Genomic DNA, 15,140 nt, shown 5'->3' with positions numbered 1-15,140 from the left:
CTCTAAGGACACCAGGTAAGCACCAGACAGGCGTCCCTCCTCCCAGCCTGCCGGGAGGACTCTCTCTCCTTAGCCAAGGCCTCCTAGGAGCAACGTGGAAGTTGCCTCAAGCAAAATACCACTACATCAGAGGGAGCGATTGGAACGCATCTGTGAGGCCAATAAACCTTCACCACTGTGCCAAGACCTATTTTGTAAGATGAAGCACCCTTCTTTTCCCCTGGGGGGCCTGCGCCACCTCTGGGCAGGAGCACCAGCGATGTTTGGGAAAGGCAGCATCTCCCTCGGTTTATTTACCTGTCCCCTCCACGTCGACTGAACACCTACCAGGTACCAGGCACCAAGTGCTGCGGACAGACACATGTAAATAAAATCTCAGGCTTGCTCTCTTTCGGTCTGAGTGGTCAAGTTGACACCTCTGTCTTTTTTTTTTTTTTTTTTTAAATCTCCAAGTCCGTCTCATTCCTACTTCCAAGTTCTCACTGGTGTATCTTAAAAGGACGCTTAATAAAGGCAGGGAGCAGCCTCGGGCGGCGGGAGAGAGGAGAGCGCCCTGCCAACTTTTCCCATCTCCGGGCAGCTCGGACTTCACGCACGCCCGCCAGTTACCTAGCCACAAGCCAGCCTTCATCGGGCCAGAAACATCGGCGGCAGCTCTGGGGCTGGGACACGCACCGACTCTATTGTGTCCTTGTGCTTTCCATGGCGATGCCCGACAACACTCTCTGGAAGCTTAATCTGCTTCTTTGAAGAAACGTAAATAAGTAAACCAGGATATAGACACACACACACACACACACGCCCCACCACCTTCGGGAGGAAGAATGTAGGTCAGCATCTCTGCCATTGCTCTGTGTGAAACAGCCTCTGATCCTGGCAAAAACTAGTAACCACGAGCCCAGCCCATCCCACTGAAAAATCCCACTCCTTCCCATAGCTCTCAGCCTCGGTGAGAAAAGCCAGCAAGAAAAGGACTTTCCGCCTCCTCTCAATCTGCTCCCTGGCTGTCTGAACTACACTTAAGACTTCGCCGACAAACATGCATCAGCTCCTGCTCCCACAAGGGCAGCGGAAGCCAAGCAGGGACTCTTAAGTCGGCTTCACGCATCATTGACAGGACCAACCCTGTTCCAATTGCTGAAGCCTTAAGAGCAGCAATGACCTAGAAATTGACAGTGGGGGGGAGAACCTAAGGAAAAGAAACTAACAAACCAGTGCACAGAAAGCCCCATTTCCAAATACCAGGGGAAAGGGAGAGAGAAAGGAGGTAGAGGGGAGAGAAACTCGGCCCCTTGGAATCTGCAAAGGCAGTCTTGGCTCAGAGCCACGGAGGATACACAGCAGCCCCACTGCGAGTCAAGCCATGTTCCTGACTCGAGCCCTGCCTGCAGTGGAGAGGAAGGCGCCAAGCCTCAAATGCAACGAGGTGGGGAGGCTGCTCCTTTTTGGGCAGGATCCTACTGTGGACACAGAACAGACAGCAGCTGCCCACAGTGTGGAAACAAACTGTAAAGCAGTCACGTCTCTTAAGGCTGCAGCATCCAATAAAATGTAATTTAAATCAAGCCTCGCATCTGTTCTCAATCCCCTTCAGTCTCTGCTTTCCATCAGCCTTCGGACAATCTTTGCAATTATGCTGGTTAACCCTCACAGCCCCAGACACTTCCCAGGCTTCTGCGTATGGAGCTGTGTTCTCCGCCCGCAAATTACCACCAGACGGAACGACTTCTCTGTCGAAGGAGCGCGGAAACACCATTCAGACTCCCGCCTATAGATCATGCTCTGCCACACACCCGTGGGGAGTGTTCATTTCAGAGGGCCCTCTCTGCATGCCCTTCTTCTATCCCATACCACCTGCTGTAGCCCAGATCGCATTGCAAGGATACAGTGGGCAGCGTGAATGAAACAGTGGCCAACAGATCATTTGCACACATATCAAGTTCCCAAACTCAAGTCCATGTCAGAAAAGGAGGAGGAGATAGAAGAGCTCAAGAGAGCAGACTTGGTCACTGGGGCTCAGACCACTCATATCAGAACATATGGTTTGCATTCCAAGAATTTGCTTGAGTTACAAAAGTACAGCAATCTCCCAAATGAATCAAACTGAAGTTTTTCCCCTTCCCGCGAAACTGCCCCTGCACTTGCCAAGCGGTCGGTGTCGTCATGGCGCCCCCTGGTGTCCCCAACGCAAATCGCCATTTTTATGCCACTAGAAACCAAACCCAGGAACGGGGAGACTTGAGTAACCATATGAATCGATTTATCTCACAAGACCAGAAAAATAGGAGATGAGGTAAAAAAAAAAAAAGCCAACCCCGAACTCAGGCATCTTGGGACAAGTAGTTTCATGCGAGGGCGGCAAGACTGTGGGAGGAATTTTCACGTCGCCTTCTGGGAGCCGGAGCTCTCTGGAACCGTGATGGCTCAGACAGGCCAAGGAGGCGACTTGAGAATGAATGTATTCACAGTCTGCAGCGCCACACTCTCCCGGCTACCCCCACCCCCTGGGAGAGCCTGAGAAACTCGGTGAGTCTCTAAGACGTCACAGCGTGGGAGCATCTGCCACGTGACCACGGGACACTCTGAAAAGGAAGAAATCCCGCGACCACAGAGTGTCCTCCAAATCTCCACGCGGATCTGCTTCTTCTCCTGGGTCGCCCTTTTCCATTCTCCGGATGCCAGTCCCCGCAGTCCTTCAAATGCACCAGCGTGTGTGGAAGCGGAGAGGCGTGCACACGCACACGCACACGCACAGCCTGTAGTGCGAATCTGTGTCCTGCGGACCTGTTCAGGTAGTAAGAGTAACTTAAAAGGGTCTACTTGGTAATTTTTAATGCATAAAAATAGTAAGACCCAAAGATGTTTTACTCTGTGCAAATATTCGTGAATCTATAAATTAAAATTGATCATTTTCAAGTAAAAGTAAGTAGTATTTGTCTTCAGATCTGAATACATAAAGTACTAAAATGAAGACTTTATAGCACTTTAAGTACCAACTAGATACTTTCGGGTCGGGTATTAGTATAGAATAAAAGAATTTAAGGCAATCCAGTAGCTAAGATATTGCCAACTAAAGTTTTGTCTTTCAGAGCATGTTCTATTTCCTTCTCTTCAATCTTCAAAGACACCTAGAAAGAAAGAAAAAAAAAAAGCATTTTTTACAGTGGAGAACTCACATAAGCAAAGGTTTTATTACATGAAAAGTCTGCCACATTGAGCTTTTCTCCCAAGAGGCAAGCAAGTTAAACACTGCTCCTTCAATGGCCTACCAAAAAAATCTTATTCATGCTGCAGCCCCATCCTCACAGATCTTAAACTCTACCTAACAAAAAACAAACTTTGTCTAATGGAGGTCATTTTAAATTCTTTACTTTAACAAAAAATAAGCTCTCCAGCACTGACTGGTGTGGCTCAGTGGATTGAGTGCTGGCCTGCAAACCAAAAGGTTGCCAGTTCGATTCCCAGTCCAGGCACATGCCTGGGTTGCAGGCTGGCTCCCCAGCTGGGGACGTGCGAGAGGTAACCAACTGATGTATCTCTCCCTCTTTCTCCCTGTCTTCCCTTCTCTAAAAAATAAATAAATAAATTCTTAAACAAAATAAGCTCTCCAAAACAAGACAGTTGAAAGCAATTGGTTGTACCTTTGTGAAGCGGGTTTCCTTGTTTTTCTTTAATTCTAAAATGCACCTGGCCTCCAAGAGCTCTGAAAGTGACAAACACTCTGACTGGTCCACAGCTGCCACCTGCTGTTTGCGACAGACGTTACAATAGGCTTCATACAACTGGGAGGAAACAAGGGAAAACGAATGATGCTTGTAAGTCACATCTCTTGTAACCTTATAATCTTTTAAAAAATGTGAGTCTGGGTTTGCAAAAACTCTCCCTCTTTTCAATGACATTCTCGAACAGACACTCTATAGATATTGCCAAAAACCTACACTATAATGCAAGAAAGGGGCTTTACATATTTCATTGAGGCAGAAGTGGGAGAGGATTAATGGTAAATTCTCAACTACAACACAAAGGAAATAAAGCCAGCTGCCTTTTACAGGCTATCAGTATTTATTCTGACTATTAAAATCCATTTTTAATTCATATCAGCTGGAGCATAATACATCTTTTGGAAAACATCTGCCCCTTTGGCTGGTGTGGCTCAGTGGATTGAGCACCAGCCTGCAGACCCTGCAGTCAGGGCACAGGCCTGCGTTGTGGGCTGGATCCCCAGCTGGGGGCACGCAGGAGGCAACCAATCAATGTTTCTATCCCACACTGATGTTTCTCTTCCTCCCCCACCCCCAAAAAACAAAAAAAACACCCCTGCTCTGCCAAGCAGACTCCCATCTCTACCCCAGCTCCCTCTGCTGACATGCCCAACTAACCTTCCCCAGAGCGACCTCTTTGCTTTTCAACCGCCGGGTCAGGAGCAGCAAAGAGCAGACCAAGATCTTCTGCTGCAGTGGGAAGGAATCCTGTGCTCCCTCCTGGACCAAAGCCATTCTGTTTTCATCAACTTCTGAAATGACTCGGGATATGTGACTAAGACTGACCCGCTTTGGAACCAGTGACTCAGAGGGTGATTTACCTGTGAAATAAATGAATCGGGCTTATTCAGATGTTTAAAAACTATGTGTATTGGGACAGACGATACTAAGTTCTAGCTGAAGAAAAGTCAAGTGCAGTCATGCAGTGGCAAAGCGGAGGTTCCAACTCTGCAACTGGAAAGAATGACAGACAGCGCTGTTCCCAGAAAGAGGCCGGAACTACGTGGGATGACTTGGAAAGGGGGGGCTAGCCTTTTTCTGGGCAGAATGGTGAGCCACTTCTCCCTGCAGAACACAACTGCAGAGGCAAAAATCCATGTCGTGAAAGAATAAGGGCCAGAGAACTCCTGTATCCTGCTTTGAAAGTGCTTAAAAGCAAAGGTGCAGAACAGAACCTTGAAACAAAGAGGGCTGTGCTCAGCGAGTGAGAAAGAAAGAAAAAAGTTGGAAAAACTACCTCATATACTGAACCAAATGCATGGCTAAACGTAAACAACACAGCCAGTCCCACGTAAGTCCTCAAGACAGCCTCTGCAAATGACCTCTGCGGTTTGGGTCACTTGCCCACACCGATCTGCAGCAGGGCAACACTTGAGAGAACGTCACTGGATATCTCGGCAGATAGCTGCATCGCCGAGGCGGAGGCTGAGAGCCGGCCAGCAAGCCGCAGAGGACTATGGCCTCATTGTCTGGATGACGGGCGGACGGGGAGAGAGGAGGGACTCGCTCTGCAACAACCTCTGCCTAGAGTTACTTCCTGAGATCGTGTGCGGTTGCCGCCTGCTTGTTTTATTACAGTGAACGGGATGCTGCCGAGGACTGATGGGGGCGGCGAAACTGGAGATCACAGATCAAGTAGCAGAATCTTAAGGCCGAAAGGAACTCAGAGGCCTATTCTTGCTCCCTCCCCCATGGCTGAGTCCCCTCTGAAACAGCCCCGACAAGTGGTCGTCTGTCTATCCAACTTGCGTTTGAGTGTCTTCAGTGCTGGGAGCCTACCAGGTGTCAGAGAGGCCCAGCTAGTGCTACTTACTAGAAAGTGTCTTCATATCCAAGGGGGGGGGGGGGGGGGGGGGCCGCAAAAGTAGGTTTACAGTTTATTCTTGTATTATTATTACTACTTTTGTATTTTTTAAAAAGAATTTATTTATTTATTTATTTTTAGAGAGAGGGGAAGGGAGGGAGAAAGGGAGAGAAACATCAATGTGTGGTTGCCTCTCATGTGCCCCCTACTGGGGACCTGGCCTGAAACCCAGGCATGTGCCCTGACTGGGAATTGAACCGGTGACCCTTTGGTTGGCAGGCCTGCACTCAATCCACTGAGCCACACCAGCAGGGGCTATTCTTGTATTATTATTTATTAATTATTGTATTATTTTTGATACAAACAACTGTAAAGCTACTTTTACCCCACTCTGTATATAGTTCAAGTCAGTCTCCCCATAGCTTTCTACAGCCATGAAAAGCTAATCGTAACTCTGGCCAGCGTGGCTCAGTTGGTTGGGTGTCGTCCTGAAAACTGAAACGTCAAGGGTTCGATTCCTAGTCAGGGCACATGCCTGGGTTGCAGGTTCTGTCCCCAGCCAGGGCACATGCAAGAGGATACTGATCCACGTTTCTCTCCTTCTCTTTCTCCCTCCCTTCCCCTCTCTAGAATCAATAAAAGAAAAAATGAAAAAGAAAAAAAAGCTTATCACATACATCAGAGGTCAAAAGACAGGAATACACTAATCTAATAATTCATACCAGGAACTTCTAACCTCTTTTAGCTATGTGTGTGCCGGTGGTGCTCACAGGGTCACCGACACACCCATAACAAATGTCATCTGGTGGTGGGGAAAAAAGGAAGACTCTGAAAAGCTGAACAGAAACCAGCATCTAGTCTATGCAGTGGCACATATCACCTACCTACCACCATCCGAAGCACTAAGTTTGGCTACTTCCGAAGTATTTTTATTAATTTTCTCTTAACAAGGTAATGAAAAATAGAAAGTATTCTCTGTGGAACTGCAGTGCTAGAAACGATTTTAAAAGTTTTCAACCAGCGCAGGAGTGAAGGAAGAAACAATCAAATCGGACTGTCCTGTCGCTAGAGATTAACACTGGACGTTCGACCCTGAGGAGATACGTAGTTCATGGCCACGGCACGTCTGCCACAGCGAGGAGGACCAGGCGGAGGGAAGGAAAATGAATTTTTGCGTCTTTGTATCAGCCTGCCGTTTGCTGCAGCCATATCGCCTCTACATCTCCACCCTCCTGGACTGGTTTAAAGGCTCGAGATGCTCCCAATTGAACTCAGTTCTTTCACCATCTGTCTGCCATTGACCGGGCTCTGCTTCCCCCTGTATTGAGAACTAAACTGCACACAACCTAAGCACCCAGAGAGAAGCTGATCCAACTTTATTGTTTAGTTTTCATTCCTAAAGCTTGGAAAGAGAACTTACTGTGCCCCCACCATTTATGTAACACCCGGGGGGATGCATTTCCAGTAACGCATGGACTACAGGACTGGCAGGCAGGATGGAAACAAAGCTGACGAAATAGACCACGCACACACACAAATGGATTTAACTGTGTTCATTACACCTTTCTAGCTCTTTCCCCAGAAGAGTTAGGCTTCCATGACAAAGGAAGACAGGAAGGAGATAAACTACTTACATTCAGACAGTGGTTTGAGGATAGTCTGGCTTTTGACATCCGACTCTACAATTTCAATAGCTCTCCTGTGAAAAATATTTCTAAAATTAATTTAGGCTGAGCCAAACCAAACAGCACACCAGACTTGAAAACATATGTATTAACAAAAAACATGTTTTATCACTTTAAAACCCCACACACAATGCTGGGTTATGTCTCAGCTAAAGGAGACACAGTGGCCTTGAACTAAGCCGCAGACCGGGGAACCCGAGCACTTCGGGGCTGCAAGGCTCCCTCCTGCAGGTGCCCTGCAGGTCAGCACACACTGAGTGAGCGGCGACTCTCTGGGTGAGGGGAAACGTCTGGGGCAGGCGACAGAACACGGAGTGTGGGCAGCTGACAAGACACAGCCACCCCAGACCTGAGAGGGGAGTCCTCAGGCACAGGTACACGGCACACGCGTGGGCTACACCACGCCAGCCTGCACGCCTACGGCTCATAGCTGCAGTCTTCACCCAAGGGGGGTCTGCTGACGAGGGGAAACTTGCACATCCAGGACCATGCCATCGAGCCACAGGAAGAGCTCACTCTCCCACCGCTCTCTCCAAACCACTTTGCCCGCAGGAAGCCGTGAGCCAGCCCTGGACCTACTGCGTGGCAGTAGGGGGAGGGAGGACCAGCAGGCCAGCACAGCGAGGATCATTTTAATGGACCCAGTGCCCCTACTGGGAAGGAAGAAACTTCATCAGTCAGCACGGAGGCTTTCCCCAGCAGGAGGCACAAGGGGATGGGAAGGGAGAGAGGTCTGGAGCCACAACTGTGGGGACCACCAACCGAAGGAAGGGGTGCTCACAAAAAAGCGAAGGGAGGAAAAAAAAATGTCTGAAGGCAAAGATGGTTCAGGTCCATAAATAAACCTGCTTGAGATCAGCTAATGGAAAAGTAAACTGGAGTCTTTTTTAATACAAATGTAATTAACCAATCTATAATCACCACAGGGAGTGCCAGCAACATCTCATTTGTTCCTCCCTCTGTAGGTAATGGACTGGTAATGTTTCAGACATTAACACGGTGGAAAGGCAGAGCTCCCCACTGAGAAACAAGTCCTCTTTTCTGAGCGGAAAAAGTGGCAGCATAGAGCCTCTTAAGCCACATTCAGTTGAGTTACATGAGACAATTAAAGAGCATTTCTTTTTTTTAATAAAAGCAGCCAACAGGGCTGTAACTCACCTGCAAACGTCTAGCGCTTTGCGAACGTCTCCCGAAAGAGCAGAGACTTTGCGGGCACAGAACTGAATGGCGGCGCTGTCCAGAATCTGCTCTCTGCATACCTGCGGACGAGACACGGAAGGTGACGGTCTGAACCGTAAGGTCCCCCCTCTCTTTCCTCTTTCATGCAGATCCCCGAGGTAAGTATTTTCACACTTAAGTCTAAACTTGATGGCCGCCCCCCGCCCCACCCCCCCGTGAGGGTCTGAGGGATGCCCTTTCTGCCCATAAGTACATGGGGATTTCACACCTAAGCATTTTGCAGGAATGCAGCAGAGGTTCATATATGGGGCTGGGGGGCGGGGGGAAGCAAATTAGCAAATCTAAATTAAAACCTATTAAGTCATTTTCAAAAGAGAAAGTTTCTCATAGGCCCTCCTTTGAAAGCCTTAACAGAGAAGCATTTGAGTGGTTCCTCTCTCGTTTTCATTTCCACAGAGGCACCCGATAAATGGAGCCGTGGGGTAAAAACTCTTATAAAAATGTTCTCATGGTGGCCCACAGGAACTCCACGCTTAGTAATGCCATCAGAACAAAATGTTTTAGAGCTACTGTCACGTTTCCCGGACACAGGTGACCCAAGGAACACGCGGTGTGGCACAAGGGCTGTCACTCACCTGGTTGAGTCGATCCTGCAAGATGGCGGCTATCTGGTTTTTGGTGTAAGGCGGGAAGTTCAACAGCTGCGGCTTGCATTTTTCCCTCGCCTGCAGCCTCGGCAGAATTCTGTCTGTGAGGTCCAGGGTATTAGCAATGCCTGAGGAGGAGAGAAGGAACGGTAACCATCCCTGGTCAAATCATCCTAAAGGAAAAAAATCAACCACCAGAACCTGAATAAAAATTTCCAGGTATAACCAGCATTCCAATGGCTGCTTCCCACCGGTTGCTCCCCTCTCGCCCACCCAACACTCATTAGGTGAGACATATATAGTCACCACAGAATGCTCTTTCAAGTTAGAATTGTTCACTGATGAGCAGAATCAGATACTCCAAAAATCAATGGTCTCTGAATTGCTGTATTATTTCATTTCTCTTCAGACTTGAAACTGATCTTCTTTTTTTAAATAATTAAACATGAGTCGAAAAAAATTTTTAACTAAAGATTTTATTTATTTATTTTTAGAGAAAGGGGAAGGGAGGGAGAAAGAAAGGGAGAGAAACGTCACTGTGTGGTTGCCTTGGGCGTACACCCTACTGAGGACCCTGCCTGCAACCCAGGCATGTGCTCTGACTGGGAATGGAACCAGAGACCTTTTGGTTCACAGGTTGGCACTCAGTCCACCGAAACACACCAGCCAGGGCTTAAAACTGATTTTTCTTAGATTAAAATTACTATCTACTTTCTTATTTTGATAAAAAAACGGAATGCTGGTTTAAAATAAGTAGGTGATAAATAGGCTAAAGAGATTAAAAAAGAATTCTTGCACTGGCTGGGTAGCTCAGTTGGTTAGAAAGTCATCCCCATTTGCCAAGGTTGCAGGTTCATTCCCAAGTCAGGGCACATATAAGAATCAACCAATGAAAGCATAAATAAGTGAAACATCAAATCAATGTTTCTCTCTCCCTTTCATCTCTTTGACCTAAAATCAACAAGTTAAAAAAAAATTTAGCCCTGGCTAGCATAGCTCAGTGGATTGAGCGTGGGCTGAGAACCAAAGTGTCGCAGGTTCGATTCCCAGTCAGGGCACATGCCTGGGTTGCAGGCCATGACCCCCAGCAACCCCGCACATTGATGTTTCTCTCTCTCTCTTTCTCCCTCCCTTCCCTCTCTAAAAATAAATAAATAAAATCTTAAAAAAAGAAAGAAAGAAAAAATTTTAAAGATTTTATTTATTTATTTTTAGAGAGAGGGGAAAGGAAGGGGACAGAGAGGAAGAGAAATGTCGTTGTGTGAGAAATAGTTGCCTCTCACACGTCCACAACCAGGGACCTGACCCGCAACCCAGGCATGTGCCCTGACTGGGAATTGAACCAGCGACCTTTTGGTTCACAGGTCAGTGCTCAAACCATTGAGTCACACCAGCCAGGGCAAGAAATTTTTTTTTTTAAAAGAATTCTTTAGATTAACCGTGTAATAGTAGCAGTTTGAGCACTAACCAATCAGCACCAGTCGAGAATCCTTTAGCCAGGGCCATTCGAACAGCGTGTATAACACATCCTGCCCTTTGCTGTCCAGCTGATCCACCTCGTCCAGCACCAACACGCTACATAGAGAGAGAAACAATTAGCATCCACGCTCACCGTCTTACCTCTCCAATCTGTCTGATCTGGGATGACTCAGGCCACATTCCTACAGCTGAGACCAGTTTAAAGACCATACTGTGTCCTATCTCCAGTCACTGTTACAGATGATCCCCCCTCTACCATCACAAAAAAGTAGCATTTAGGTTTTTCAAGCAATTTGTTTAAAAACAGTTTTCCAATTTAACATTAGAAGGTGTAATTTTCCTTTCTCCCTTCCCTTTAAGCTTATGCAACTATCTCTCATAGAGCAAATACAGGAAAACTTTTTATGAGCAAACCGATGAAGAGATTAAAATGGGGGGTTGCGGGTAACAGGCCTTGAAGACTTCCGCAGAGCAGTACTTACACCATGGGGCCCTTCCCTGCAGTCAGATGGTTTTCCAGTTTCCTCATCACGTCCTTCCCAGCTGGCCTGGATCCTCCGTCCTGACAAATCTCCTGAGCAATAGCTGGGAATACAGCCTGGGCACTCCTCAAGGACATGCAATTCAGCACGACAGTTTTAAAACCTTTCAGTTCTTTCTAGAAAAATGCAAACATAGAGGAGTTATTTGGGCCACAGATAAGGATTTGATGGAACCTGAAGTGTCTTTGAGGAGTGAACAGTATACAAGAGAATAACCTCTACTTTCATTTGGAAAGATTTAGACGATGAAACTTAAAACATCTTTTTGGGAGAACACGGCACTTAAGCCCGCCACTGTTTCTTAAACCCTTAATAACGGTCATTTTGGCAAGAGCATCATAATTCAGATTCTCAAAGTACCTTGAGGTCTTGCAGAATTCGGCTTAAGCAGGCAGTTTTTCCAGTTCCAGGAGCACCAGAAAGATAAAGACTTCCAGCCTTCCCCCCACAGATGTGCTCCCTCAGGAAACTCCTGATGGCATCCATCTCCTTTTCCCTGGCAGGCAGCCGGTCAGGGACAGCTGTATTCAGGACCAGCTTTGCCTGCTGGTAGCAAGTGCCTGTGCCAGACATGAAAGGACAGTCAGACACAACAGAGGTGACTGAGAAGACCCAACGGGTTTCGTCTGGAGTCACCAGCCTTATTTACAAGGCCACATTAACAACTGCTATGTAATAACAAACCTTCTTGCTTAAACAGCCTCACACATGCAGATTCTTTCTCCACTGGCCGTCTCTGCTTGGAATTCGTGGTGATGTCTTGACCTTTTGGAACCGAGGGGCACTTTTTGTTTTGGTGAACTTTGGCTCGTTCTCTTTTGCTAGAAGACTTAACCGTCAGCTGATTGTCGAATACCAATCTGCGTCCCTTAGGTGTGTGTGAGCGTGGCGGGCCGTTCTCCTTCCTGCCCAGCTTTGGTGGAGAGCAGTGCGGTAAATGGGGAGTGTTGCACTGGTTGTCATCACCTGACACATATTAAAACCAAAACACAGTCATTTGTGGCAGCAATCAATAAAAGGCTTTGCAAAAATCTCAGCCTCCCCCAGGAACAGGTGAATTTGCACTGCAGTCCAAACCACCACGATAAAATGCCTGTCATTTTAGAAGCAAGCACTGACCGCCAGATGGCGCCACTGAATCTTACTACCGTTTGGTAGAAACCGAGGGGGATCCAAGCCTCAGTCGGTTCCAAAAGAAGGGTTTCCTCAACCCGAGTGCAGAATGCTTCGCAGCATCCCTGGCCTTCTTCCGCTATGCCACTAGCACCCTCTCTGTTGTAACAACTAAAAATGTCTCCAGACATTGCCCAATCACCCCGCGTTAGAAACACATTATCTACCACAGGACAGGATTACCAACCACCAATCTAAAACAAGAATGTCACCTGTGTCTCTTTAGTTCACCACTATTAAGGCGAATTTCAAAATAATATACAGTACAGCTCAATGGGAGGTCCTTTAAAATACCGACAGAATGAAGTTCAGTTAAGGAACTGAAGATCAGACCTACTCAGCGTTCCAGAAGGTGATGTTAACTCTGAAGTTCAGTGAGAGAACTTACCAATCATCCTGAAAATAACCAGGGTGAACACAGTGAGTGGTCTTAACGGAACTTAGCTGCTTCAAAGGCACCTTATTATTGAATAAAGAGGGTCAAGAGCTACCTGTCAAAATACTAAAATTGTACAATGGATAGCTTACCCAGGCGTTTTCTGGGGCTGAGAGGTTGACTCTTCACACCAGGAGAACGGGGTATGGCCTGGACGTTTGTCAGTTCCAGTTTGGTGTCATGAGAGTTCTTAGCTGTGTCCAACGTTCGCGACAGCTTCTTTTTTGGAAAACTGATCGTAGCCTGGGCCTGGGACCGGGTTTGAGGCATGACGGCAACACAGCTGGGCACAAAAGAGAGAACAGGACAGCCAGTCAACATGTGAAACTGAAGGAAAAATAACTACTAACATGGAATTTATACCAATGATGACGCCTATTTCATAATGTTATAACATTACTTCAGCATTCATTCAGTTCTGCTTCCCATCCAAATCTACGCAGTAATGGCAAAAACATGTCCACCAACTACGTTTAAGAAGCTGTTGTAAATATTTGCTTTAGATACTGCTTCATCTAAGTTTTATAACTACCTTAGAGGACGTACTGTTACTAAAATGATCTTCAAGGTGAGAAAACGGGGAGGCACAGAGACCCCGAGTTCCGGCAAACCAGGCCCTCTGTCTCCAAGGTCTTTCCCGCTTGAGCGACGCAGTGAGTTTATCTTGAGTGACTTCTAACTACTTCTAAATTCAGTCACCCCAGGTTCGGGTGTAGCTGTAGCGCCAGCCTCGCCCAGCAACCTTCCACATTTACAGTCCTCACCCCCCCAGATCTCTCTCTGCACAACTCTCAACACCTCGCCAGGACACCTCCGTCCTACGACATTCAGCTCCTTTACGTGCGCGCAGCCGCCGGACTACTCCGAGGACTCACGTTTCCCTTCCCCTGCCGGGCGGGATCTCCCGATATCTGAGCTCTCCCCCATTCACTTCACCTCGGGCGTCCTCCGTACCTGCGGGCCTTGCCCCCCAACTCCGCTACTTCCCCTGACCCCAGACCTCCCGGAGCAAGCCCATCCTCTCCACGCCACAAGGCTGCGTCGCCTCACGGCCGGATCCTTCTCACCTCTCTCGCACAAGGCTTCAGGGATTTCCCCAAACAAGTTCCTGAGCAAACCAGCAGCAGTAAAACCCAGACGCGCTCGCGCCAAATCTGCACAGTTTTAGCTTTCCGGTCTCCCGCCAAAGCCCGAGCAGATTTCTGATTGGCTGTCACAAGAGTGCCGCGCGCCTTGGCCAACGCCCACCCTACTATTCCCGTCCACTCCATAGCCAATAAGAGAGCCCCAAGTTCCAAAGCTCCCGTGAGCCCCGCCCACTTAGCCAAGAACAGAACTACATCCGGGTCCACAGCGGAAAGACTCGCGGTAGTAGAGGAAGCGACTCTGGGTAAGAACTGTGCGCAAAGCCTGACGGGAGTTGTAGTCTTTGCCGCATGCGGCTCATTTCTACGCCTTTCGCTTGAAGGGAGTTTTAAAGATGTGGTTGCCCCTTCTAACTGCTGCATTTAGCCATTTTCATTATCCTAATGGGCCACACTTTTACAGAGCAATTATATAATATCTACCATTTGGGGGGTGGTTCTGGGTGTCAGGTATGATGCTAGGCATTCCTCTCTAACTCTCAACTCTGCAAGCCACAAAGCAAATGTGCAGAGGGTTACATAGAGGTCACAGCATCTTGTTGAAGGTTTCCTAACACCCAAACCAATGGTTTCTTGTAAAGTTCTACACATGCATTGAGAAATACTCTACGCCTTATTCCAGTATCCCCTTATTTGTATTTCAAAGGGGAGAAATAAACTTAGGCCTTTGCTTTTATTTTGTTAAAGAATATAGTTTGTGTACCTTCTTATCATTAATCCCATTAATCAACACTGTGGGTAGTGGAGAGAATTATGACCCCTTAATTTAATTTTATTTTTTTATGGCTAAACACTAGGGTTCCAGGACCAGAGATGACTGCTACAAAAAAGACAAGCTGAGCTTTTAATGAAAAATATAAATTAGAGCAGTAATTTACAGGCCAGCTTCCAAAGCTAATAACCTAGCTAAGCCTCGGGTTCCATTAAAGGCCAAAACCCAATTCTAGATAATGGTAGGCATTTACCTTTCATCCTTTAATATCAAATAAAATAGAGCAATAAAGCTGAGAGGTAGGAAAGCAATATTACAACCATCTGTTAATTGTAGTTAGTTCATATAGGAAATAAAAGCCAATACTGAGTGCTTAAGTGTATTCCAGGGACTGAGCTCAAGCATTTTACCTGTATCACCTTATCAATTCTCATAAGTGTCCCATGAAGTTGGTATTATTTCCATTTTACAAATGAGGAAATAGAGATAGAGGGGGGTGAGTAAATGTTCCCAAGGTCACACAATGTAGGAAATGGAAGAGCTGGAATTTGAACTCAGGAAGTCTGGCAGGAGATCA

The 15,140-nt window shown here is 47.2% G+C and overlaps 1 protein-coding gene across 2 annotated transcripts; it reads right to left on the bottom strand.

Annotated features, from left to right (window-relative positions):
- Window positions 1-2,243: 2,243 nt before the first annotated feature.
- Window positions 2,244-13,904, bottom strand: CDC6 (cell division cycle 6). 2 transcript variants are annotated; one of them, XM_036033874.1, is made up of 12 exons: window positions 13,774-13,904; window positions 12,799-13,033; window positions 11,782-12,063; window positions 11,458-11,657; window positions 11,038-11,213; window positions 10,545-10,651; window positions 9,065-9,204; window positions 8,409-8,509; window positions 7,200-7,264; window positions 4,380-4,582; window positions 3,642-3,782; window positions 2,244-3,128 (listed from the first exon to the last, which is right to left on the bottom strand). In XM_036033874.1, exons 2-12 carry the CDS (start codon window positions 13,025-13,027, stop codon window positions 3,039-3,041), a joined length of 1,734 nt encoding a protein of 577 aa, XP_035889767.1. In that variant the 5' UTR covers window positions 13,028-13,033; window positions 13,774-13,904; the 3' UTR covers window positions 2,244-3,038. The 2 variants fall into 2 exon arrangements, with proteins under 2 accessions (XP_035889767.1, XP_028376092.1); XM_028520291.2 differs by having other exon boundaries at window positions 12,799-12,989.
- Window positions 13,905-15,140: the final 1,236 nt, after the last annotated feature.

The sequence above is a fragment of the Phyllostomus discolor genome, chromosome 8 (assembly GCF_004126475.2).
Source record: "Phyllostomus discolor isolate MPI-MPIP mPhyDis1 chromosome 8, mPhyDis1.pri.v3, whole genome shotgun sequence".
Lineage (NCBI taxonomy): Eukaryota > Metazoa > Chordata > Mammalia > Chiroptera > Phyllostomidae > Phyllostomus > Phyllostomus discolor.
The sequence above is the reverse complement of the archived record's forward strand: the minus strand, read 5'-3'. Positions and strand labels throughout refer to the sequence as shown.